Raw genomic sequence first — 11,252 nt, 5'->3', positions numbered from 1 at the left:
TATGTCCACCAAGTAGGACGATATTTTCACCAAGGAAGATGTATATGTCCACCTTGTAGGACGATGTTTTCACCAAAGAAGATGTATCTGTCCACCGTGTAGGACTATGTTTCCACCAAGGAAGATGTATATATCCACTGTGTAGGACGATGTTCTATCAAGGAAGAGTTATATGTCCACCTTATGGGACGATGTTTTCACCAAAGAAGATGTATCTGTCCACCGTGTAGGACTATGTTTCCACCAAGGAAGATGTATATATCCACTGTGTAGGACGATGTTCTATCAAGGAAGAGTTATATGTCCACCGTGTAGGACGATGTTTTCACCAAAAAAATGTATATGTCCACCGTGTAGGACTATGTTACCACCAAGTAAGATGTATATGTCCACCGTGTAGGACGATGTTTTCTTCAAGGAAGATGTATATGTCCACCGTGTAAGACGATGTTCTTTCAAGGAAGATGTATATGTCCACTTTGCAGGATGATGTGTTCACGAAAGAAAATGTATATGTCCATCCTGTAGGACGATGTTTTCACTAAGGAAGATGTATATGTCCACCGTGTAGGACGATGTTTTTACCGAGGAAGATGTATATGTCCATCGAGTAAGATGATGTTTTCACCAAGGAAAATGCATGTGTCCACCGTGTAGGACGATAGTTTCACTAAGGAAGATGTGTATGTCCACCGTGCAGGACGATTTTCAATCAAGGAAGGTGGTATATGTCCACCTGGTTAGATGATGTTTCCTTCAACGAGAAAGTCATTACACAAACGCTTAGAATCATAATATTTTGTGTTTAATAAGGATATTTCTTCTAATTGAACTCATTACGTATTAATGGCTTCAATAAAACACATAATTAACACATAAAGAATTATTCAAACAATTCTAAACTGGTCATCTCAAAAACTGTAGCGTTATATCATACAGAAATCCCGGAAGTTTCAAGACAAGTATGTAATATTTAGTTAAACAACAAAGAGTCGCACACCTAGCAGGTTATGTGTTGTTTAACTAACCCATTACCGAAGTCAGATAAGTAGTGAGTTACGGACATACTAACTGAACCAGCCACATGGGCTACAAATGTATTACTTGTATTTACCAAAGAACGACGCGAATCACGTGGCCGTGGGGATGGCTTGTGTAAACTTTAGCTAAAACAACATAAATTTTACAGTCACTGAGTCATGTGGTCCTTAGCTAACAAGTCATACCGAACCACACAGTCAGTGAGTTGTGTTTTGTTTTTTTTAACTAATCAACCACATGAGTCTCACAGCCATTGACTTATTTCTTCTTTAGCTGACTAATAAATGTATAACACACAGGTTGTATTTTGAGAATGCTAAGGAAGTAAACAAAATGTGCCACACAACAAGTGGCTTATGTAGGTTTAAACTACGAACAGCGTGTATCACACAACCAGTGGCTTCTGCAGGTTTAAACTACGAACAGCGTGTATCACACAACCAGTGGCTTCTGCAGGTTTAAACTACGAACAGCGTGTATCACACAACCAGTGGCTTATGCAGGTTTAAACTACAAACATAATGTAACACATAACCAACGACTTGAATATTTTTAGTTAACATTAAGCCAGAGATTTATTCACTATTAAGTTTAGAAAGGAAATGAGTCACTATACCAGATGACAGACGAGACAACATTGCTGACTGAAAATATGGAACCTATCTAGTGCTGGTGTTGCACTTAATAGATAGTAATACTTTTATGTATGAGGCCGAGTTATTGGCTAAGAAACCATATTTGCAAGATAATCACGTGACTAACAATATCGTACGATTTTATCTGTCAGACTGAGTTATTAGGTAAGAAATCACAATCATAAAACGGTCATGTGACTAGCGATACAGTGTAACTTGTTATTATGCAAGAAGCTGTAGACGAAACAAATTAAACGCGTACAGGTGATAAACCAGTTCTAATAATGTGTACAGTAAGCGATGGATCTTGCAGAAGGCTTCTGGTAGAGTGGAACAACTATATGCAACACAAATGTTTCTAAATAAGGTCACCTACTTTCTGTTACCGGTTTCACTCAGCAGGTTTACCATACTCTCATTATGAAAATAAATCTTAATGTAATTATACTTATTCCGTAATTTATGCTCTTGAAATGAATCTCCGAGATTTTTGTTTAATTACATTTTTTCTGTAACTTATACAATGACAGTCATTCTCTGGATATGTTTTTAATATTATACAATGACAGTCATTCTCTGGATATGTTTTTAATATTATACAATGACAGTCATTCTCTGGATATGTTTTTAATATTATTTATTCTACAATATACATCGTGACAGTTTAAACTCTACCAAATGTTACGTATTACATTTACTATATTTAATTTTGTCTCTCGTTAACTCTGCGGTAAGTTTGAGAGTTTGTAACACTAAACATCAGGTTTTGATACCTGCGATGGGGACAGCACAGATAGCCATTGTTTAGCTCTACTGATTAAAAAAACAACAAAAATATATTTGATTTGATTAGAGTATTTAATAAATTTATTTGTCTTGATAAAATGCTAGTATACATTGAATATATGTTCCAGAAGTTTGGTAACATATGCCCCCGCTAGTACAGCGGTATGTCTCCGGATTTACAACGCTAAACTCAGAGGTTCGATTCCCCTCATTGGGCTGAGGAGATAGCCCTTTGTGGCTTTGCTATACGAAAAACACACACATTTGATAACAATACTCCCATTAAGTAGACCATATACTAACTTTCTTTTGTGTTTATCGTAACGATTCAAATTTTAACTCAGTTGTATTACAACAACCGTAACAATATTAACTTTCGTTTGATAACTACTCCCATTAAATGTACCATATACAACAATTATAAGAATATTTTTGAAAAAAGTCGTTTAATTATTCATTTATCAAACTCGTTTTAATTGATGTTCTTGAAAAGGTGTGTTGGATTTTTTAGAAGTTGTTTGTTTCTCTGTTTTTGCGATGACGAACTGGTAAACTTGTAGTGAATTAGGATGAAGTGATGGCTCAAGTAAGCTGCAAGGTTAGTCCCTCAGGTCTAACCCGGATTCCACGGAAGAAACCTTGAGTCCACAAGGACAGGTGAGAGAAACTTGAAACCTTGAAAAATAGCACAGCAAAGTCTAGAACGGTATAAAAGAGTAGAGTCATAGTGGATGGGACATATTTCTGGAAGGAAGAGTTGGTTATCGTTCGGCATATCAGGTGAGATGTTTGGTATGATTCACTGAACGTAATATAGAATAGTACTTTGGGAATAAATAAACTAATAACAACTTATATATGATCAAATATTGGACAATACAAAAGTCTTGTTAAGTTTGAGTAGTTGTTAGGCTTTATCGTAGGCCCGGCATGACCAGGTGGGTTAAGGTGTGCGACTGGTAACCTGAAGGTCGCGGCTTCGCATCCCCATCACACCAAACATGCTCGCTTTTTAGCCGTGGGGCGTTAGAATGTAACGGTCAATCCCACTATTCGTTGGTAAAAGAGTAGCCCAAGAGTTGGTGGTGCGTGGTGATGACTAGCTGCCTTCCCTCTAGTCTTACACTGCTAAATTAGGGACGACAAGCGCAGATAGCTCTCGAGTAGCAGGCCTGGCATGGCCTAGCGCGTTAAGGCGTGCGCTTTCGTAATCTGAGGGTCGCGGGTTCGCGCCCGAATGGCGCCAAACATGACCGCCCTCCCAGCCGTGGGGGCGTTATAATGTGACGGTCAATCCCACTTTTCGTTGGTAAAAGAGTAACCCAAGAGTTGGCGGTGGGTGGTGATGACTAGCTGCCTTCCCTCTAGTCTTACACTGCTAAATTAGGGACGGCTAGCACAGATAGCCCTCGAGTAGCTTTGTGCGAAATTTCAAAAACAAACAAACAAATCTCGAGTAGCTTTGCGCGAAATTAAACAAAAAATAAAAATAAAGCTTCATCGTATTCAAGAATTTGTTGAATATCATAGTAGCTTTGTTACATCCATGTATAAATCAGGTAAAATAACATCCGAAAATATCGTTAATACAGAGGATACGTGTTGAAGAGACAATGTATTATGATCTTAATAAGTAAGGAGCTAAGAAGAAAACTATTTTTAATTTGCTATACTCATTACCAAGTTGAAGTCTAGTTTCGCCTTAAGGAACTAACTTGTTCTGATTGGGTGTATTTAAGTATTATTAGGTGTGAAGACAGCTTTGTTGCACTTACATATATGTTAGATGTGTTAGCCGGGGTGTTATATCTTAATATTTAACAGCACTAAACTAGGGCTTAGAAAGAGACAGAGTTGATTTTGCGAGTTTTTCAGTCATTGTATCAACAAAAATTAAATTTTGAAAAAGTTTTTTCTTTTCTTTTCACTCCTGTGAAATACACAACAAATCGGTTCTTGCTGGGGTGTTTTAATTGTTGGTACTCATTGAATTGGCTTGTTTGGTTGTTTTTTTTTTGAATTTCGTGCAATGCTACTTGAGAGCTATCTGCGCTAGCACTCCCTAATTTAGAATAACGTTCTATCTCCGCTCCTAAATCAAATATAAAAACTGTTCCAAAAGCATTACACGTTTGGTAGCTTACTTTTAATTGTTTAAATGTATCACGATTAATAATTATTTATGTCTTATCACTTTCAAATGTGCTGTGATTGGTTAAGGCTCAGATCATGAGTTCTGTAAATATTCAATTATTCTTACGTTGTCTTTAAAATTATGAGTTATATTACATCGAGTATGTTCACAATAATCTAATTTATCACATGTTTTAACACTACATATGTTTTACCTATATTTGTGTTAATGTTTCTTGCCAATAAGATGACTTTGCTTTCTTACAGTTCGATACCATGAAGAAAGTCCTCCTTCTCGTCGGTAAGGGAATTGTTATTAAACATTTTTTACCAGTTTGAGCATCTATCAGTTCCAAATAAAACAGACAAAGAGAATAGATATTTTTGGACATTTCATTTTTGCTTTTTATCTGAACGGTATTGATTCCGATGAACTTAAAAATCAAATAACAATTCCAGGTACTATGTACAAACTAGAATTAGCGTCAACAGAGTTTAAATACGACATAATACAAATAAAATCAACTAACTGCTATAAGAAAAACGCACACACACTGTCATACTTTATATAAAACAGCCGTCTCTGTTATACTTTACATTACTTTACATAGAACAGCATTTTCTGTCATACTTTACATTACTTTACATATAACAGCCTTTTCTGTCATACTTTACATTACTTTACATAGAACAGCCTTTTCTGTCATACTTTACATTATTTTACATAGAACAGCCTTTTCTGTCAGACATCTCATGATAGTGTAAATATGTTTCTCACGCATACTTTACTTGTCTATAAAGATAAGAACTTTCTAAGTCATATTTCTCATTACCATAGATGACCTAGCGTACTGTTGTTTAAACGTACTTACACGTAAGAGAGAGTATTTTATAGGAATGATGTTTCAGAATTATTTCTTATAAAAATCTATTTAACTTCAGATACTTGTTGGCTTTAGGTATTTAATAAACGTTTATGAGAAATTTCTGTATTTGTGGCATTAAAATGACAGCAAATAGTGGCAGCCATTTCATATCAATACTATTATAACTCACGTGTCGTTTGTCTTACCTGGCAGAATCTATCACCAAATTTTAGCAAATAATTCTTCTACTGCACCTAGCAACCAGTATTATTAAATTTAAACAAATATTTCTTCTACATAGTTCTAGCAGCAATTATTGTCAATTTCTAGCAAATGTTTCTTCTGCTAGGCCTAACAACAGTTATTATCAAATTTAAACATCACTGTGAAAAATACTTATCTCTTTTGTGAGATTTAGTAACTAGTGTTATCGAGACTATTTTAACTATCATTTTACCCACTAGGTTTAGTGGTCAGTGTTGTGGGTCAAGGCTATGTATATTTGCATGAGAATCAACAATACAGAACACCAAATCGTCTCAATAATTTGTTTGACCCCAGTGCTTACGTGTACAAGCAACCATCAGCCGTAAGTCCGAATGTATTTTCTCCACAACCAGCTAATCGATCTCCTTCGACACAACGTAGTTCTTCTCAGGAAAATTCTGAGACCCAAGATCCACCAATACAACCCGAAACAAGCCAAAATTTACCTTCTCAGCATTATGAGGCCCAACGATTACCACTTTCATCTCCTCCAGTCCGTTCACCAGCTCCACCTGTAGCATCTTTCAGACAATTACAGGCTCCCAGTGAACCCCAGCAGGCAGGTCTTCCAGCATCTACAACGTCAAGAGGAGGACCGTCACTGGAAGAAATATATGCTTCTTTAGAAAGACGTGTCGATGAGTACCACAAACAACAAAGAGAACAGCAGCATCTGGAATCCTTCTATGTTCCTCCTGACGAAACTCGTTCCCAAGAGCAACGTACATACACTCAGCCTGTTCCACATCGCCAACAACCTGACATTTACTCTCGCCAACACAATAACAACCAACATAGACAGGCTCCTCAACCTCAGCAACGGATATACACTAATGAATTACAGTATAACAACATGCGTGTTCAAAAGATTCGCAGCCATCAAGCCTTTGAGGAACCCGTCCGTGAGCCTCAATCCTCTAGCCAACCCGCCTCCACTGTCAATGGTCAAGGAAGTGAATCTCTTGAAGAACTATATGCTGAACTCGAGAGAAGTGTTATAGAGTCACAGAAGCAACAAAAAGAGTCAGCAAAGCAAATAATGACATTTCCACGACAACCTGTATATGGGCAGATTACCAACTCCTACTCGCAATATAATAACCGCCCAGAAGATGTTTCAGTACTTCGAAGACGGCCAGTTAGCATAGCCAGAAACAAACGACGACAACGACAGAGAAGACGCAGACTAAGACCTCAGACATCTATAACCGAAGAGTACAACGTACCTTCTAGTCGTCCTTCCAGATCTGGTGGAAGAACTGCACCTCCAAGTCATCCTTTGGCTCCAGCGAGGTCCACAATGGAGACACAGCCTGAAGAGAAAAGTTATGATGCAGACTTGGTTGTGGCTTCGCTACCTCCAGATACAGATGGAGATGGAATACCCGGTGAGGCCGGAGTGGACTACCCCACGTTAAACACCATTATACGGACATCTTTCTCTTGTCTTAAACAACCACTTAACGGGTACTACGCAGATTTAGAAACTTCTTGTCAGGTAAGGATTAAAGTAACTAAAACTGAAACCAGTTTTTAATTGAGTAAAATGCGAAATACGTGAGGACGGGATTTAATAATCTGTGAAACAGGTTACTTATTTATTCCGAAAATCATAGCTACACCCTAGAGATTAAAATCCAATTTTTAGAGTTATAAGTCCGCAGTCTTACATTTCTATTGTTGTGGAGGGGAATGGGTAGATCTGAGGCAAGTTAAAATGTCCTTTTAACTCATAGGGACTAATACCCAATGCATCGATGTTTCCCAGCAAAGATATACTTTTGAAAAAAATCTCAGTGACATTAGGAGCTTACATTAACTAATAACGTATACTCAAACTTCATTAAAACTACGTTCACAATTTTCTATTTCCATATAGATAAGAACAGCGCTTCTACTCGTTTCAGTGAATCTTCACAAAGTCACTTAATGAAGACCAACACATGGTTGGTACAACGCTATACTGCTCTAACAAAACAACATAAGATCATTAAACCGTTGTACTGCTCTAACAAGACAACATAAAGTTGGGAAACCACTGTACTGCTCTAACAAGACAACATAAGGTTGGGAAACCGCTGTGCTGCTCTAACAAGACAACTTAAGGTTGGGAAACCGCTGTACAACTCTAACAAGACAAGACAAGGTTGTTAAACCGCTGTACTGCTCTAACAAGACAAGACAAGGTTTGTAAACTGTTGTACTGCTCTAACAAGACAACACAAGATTGGTAAATCGTTGTACTGCTTTAACAAGATCAACACAGGGTTTGTAAACTGTTTTACTGCTCTAACAAGACAAGACAAGGTTGGTAAACCGCTGTACTGCTCTAATAAGTTTAGCAAGCACAGACTTGACAAAACTTTAATTTAATTCTAATGAGTATTTGTATCTTATCTGTAGATCAGGTGTATCCTAGGTTCTTATGTGCTGAGACTGCGAATGTTAAAATTCCCAGTTAGTGTTTTTCTACCTATGTTATCACAATACACGCTGTGAGGTCATGGGTGCGTTATGAGAATGACAGTCAAATTCCAATAATTGATCAAATGAGAAAAGCACAAACACTAGATGTGTGTGTTGCTGCCTTCCCTCTGGCAGATTTGTGCGAAAACTCTTATATCAACTAATCAACAAAGAAAATTGTACTTCCATGTTTTTAGGATGTGTCTATTTGTTATTATGCGTCTTCCATAATAGTACTTCATTATACTACCTGAACATGGGTAAGATGAAAAATAAAACTCAACTAAGTTAGTTTTATCGCTTTATATTTAAATTAAACATTACATTTAAGATTAGACTATCGTGTAACAGGCGTTGAATAATTGAATAATCCATTCAAAGAGCATATGGTTTGAAATTAAATATAATTTGATAAGAAAGGTTGAAGAGTCTTAATGAAGCTATGCTTAAGTAACATGATGTGTAAAAATAAATATGATTTGATAAAGTGAGTTGAATAATCTTAATGGAGCTAGACTTTAACAGTGTTTAATAACACTAGGTTTAAGTAACGCGACGTGTAAAGTTAAACATGATTTAATAAGGCAAGTTTAAAAGTCTTAATGGGGCTAGGCTTAAGAAATACGATGTGTAAAACTAAACATGATTTGATAAGGTACGTTTAAAAGTCTTAATGGGGCTAGGCTTAAGAAATACGATGTGTAAAACTGAACATGATTTGATAAGGTAGGTTGAAAAATCTTAATGGGTCGAAATTTTAATAATGTGTGTGTGTGTTTTCTTACAGCAAAGCCACATCGGGCTATCTGCTGAGCCCACCGAGGGGAATCGAATCCCTGATTTTAGCGTGGTAAATCCGTAGGCATACCGCTATAATAGCGTGGGGTTCTATATTTGAGTAATACAGTCTGTGACTTAATAAGGCTAGGATTAAGTAATACGACGTGTGAAACTAAAAATGATTTAATAACGAAGGTTTATAAATCTTAATAGAGGTAGGCTTAAGTAACATGACGTATTAAACTTTTTGTTAACCTGAAGATAACCGAAAAAGGTCGAAATTTTGTTCTGTCCTTTATTTTAATTAAAGTTTTAATACCCATACCAGCCGTCTTGAGAATACGATGTGTTAAACTAAACATGATGCGATATAACACGTTTGAACATTTTAATAGGGTTAGGTTTAAGCAACATAAGGTGAACAGTGTTACTAAACTACTTAGTCTGAATCCAATATAATAGTATTTTAATCTTATATAAGATTAGGCTAAGTTTATATTGCTCTCACTAGGTGGTGCACATGTGTCAAGCTGGTGGGATACAAGATAGCTATCTCTGCCCGAATGGAACCATCTTTTCCCAGGCTAAGTTTTCTTGTCAGTGGTGGTATAAAGTAGACTGTGCCAAATCTGTCAATTATTACAATCTGAATGCAGCACTGTACAAGACGCCTGAACCACCAAAAGAAGAGAGACGAAGAAATTAGAAAAAATATTTTTATGCCATAATATATTTTGTGTTACCCTATACAATAGCTGTTTTGTCACCAGCTCATTCATTTTTGTCGTATCTCTTACGTTACTCTATACAATCACTATATCGTTAAAAGTTCATTCAGTTTTGTAGTATCCCTTATGTTACTCTGTACTCACAACTGTTGATTTTGTAACAATATCAATCAGTTATGTTTTCCAGGTTGTCTACATATTTTCTACCATGTCGAAACTTTATAACTTACACCGTATATAGTACTCTCATTCTGGTATCTTTGTTTGTTATCAGTTTTAATAAGTGAGTAAACAATTGCACTGTGCATGAGTGATTGGAAGGCTAAGAAGTCCATTGATGGACAAATAATTCAGAAATGGAAATGTATGAGAAAACAGTTGTCAGTGGTATGGAATGAAACGTTGTGGGTTTATCCTGTGACATGATTATTGAGGTCATTGAAGGTAACCTTCAAGATTACGTCTTTCGGAATTTTTATTAATGTGTATCATACACTCAAAACGTAACTATCAAAGAAGTTAATAAAATACACATTTAAATAAAACATTTTTAAAAATCATTAAAAAAAGCCAGTTGTAAATGTACCCTTTACATTCATATGTTGTTGTGTTACAGAAAATCTGCATCCAAAATAAAAACTTCCACCCCTATTCACAAATATTGTGATGCAGTCGCTCCGAAATTATCTGATAATGTTGCAATGTCAAGTTGTAGAACCGTTTAAAATGGTCGTACTACATGAACAGCATCACCAGAGTAACCTGGTCAATGTTACATTTTCTGTCTATCAAAATAAATAATTGAAGAGACCAACCTGCCATCTAAAACTTGTTTATTTTACTTTGTGTAATCAATGGTAAAGAGTTTTTAAAATTCTATACCCGAGAGCTTTCAGGTGAACGTCATCCTTTATGTCATTTATTTACATAGGAAATGTGCGTTGCGGAAAGTCCAAGCGCTGCAAACAATGTTCAAAATAAGACAGCCATTTGACATTTGTCGCAGTTAAGCAACATTTCGTGAAATTCTTAAAATATTTATCGTACTGAATTTCTGGCTGTAACAGCTGGTTTTTGGAGGTCATTTATGTAAGGCCCCGCATCGCCAAGCGTTTTAAGGCGTGCGACTCGTAATCTGAGAGTCGCGGGTTCGCATCCTCGTCACACCAAACATGCTCAACCTTTTAGCAGAAATAATAAATAATTTTTACATAAATTACATTTATGTAATTATTTTTAAAAATGTTTAGTGTATTATAGTCTACACCTTTGAAAATGTTTGTTTGTTTGGAATTTCGCACAAAGCTACTCGAGGGCTATCTGTGCTAGCCGTTCCTAATTTAGCAGTGTAAGACTAGAGGGAAGGCAGCTAGTCATCACCACCCACCGCTAACTCTTGGGCTACTCTTTTACCAACGCATAGTGGGATTGACCGTCACATTATAACGCCCTTACGGCTGAAAGGACGAGCATCTTTGGTGTGACGGGGATTCGAACTCGCGATCCTCGGATTACGAATCGCACGCCTTACGTGCTTGGTCATGCCAGGC

General features: G+C 36.6%; 1 protein-coding gene across 1 annotated transcript; it reads left to right on the top strand.

Annotated features, from left to right (window-relative positions):
* Window positions 1-3,125: 3,125 nt before the first annotated feature.
* LOC143257191 (uncharacterized) lies at window positions 3,126-10,516 on the top strand. Its single transcript, XM_076515557.1, has 4 exons — window positions 3,126-3,242; window positions 4,863-4,896; window positions 5,926-7,226; window positions 9,486-10,516. Exons 2-4 carry the CDS (start codon window positions 4,872-4,874, stop codon window positions 9,678-9,680), a joined length of 1,521 nt encoding a protein of 506 aa, XP_076371672.1. The 5' UTR covers window positions 3,126-3,242; window positions 4,863-4,871; the 3' UTR covers window positions 9,681-10,516.
* Window positions 10,517-11,252: the final 736 nt, after the last annotated feature.

Source organism: Tachypleus tridentatus, chromosome 7, assembly GCF_004210375.1.
Source record: "Tachypleus tridentatus isolate NWPU-2018 chromosome 7, ASM421037v1, whole genome shotgun sequence".
NCBI lineage: Eukaryota > Metazoa > Arthropoda > Merostomata > Xiphosura > Limulidae > Tachypleus > Tachypleus tridentatus.
The sequence above is the reverse complement of the archived record's forward strand: the minus strand, read 5'-3'. Positions and strand labels throughout refer to the sequence as shown.

What these genes read in the sequence shown, in the direction of transcription:
- LOC143257191 (XM_076515557.1), top strand. Translation starts at nt 4,872, where the DNA reads ATGAAGAAAGTCCTCCTTCTCGTCG. An exon ending in GAAAGTCCTCCTTCTCGTCG is followed by an intron (nt 4,897 to 5,925) that starts GTAAGGGAATTG and finishes TTTACCCACTAG; the next exon opens with GTTTAGTGGTCAGTGTTGTG. An exon ending in ATTTAGAAACTTCTTGTCAG is followed by an intron (nt 7,227 to 9,485) that starts GTAAGGATTAAA and finishes TGCTCTCACTAG; the next exon opens with GTGGTGCACATGTGTCAAGC.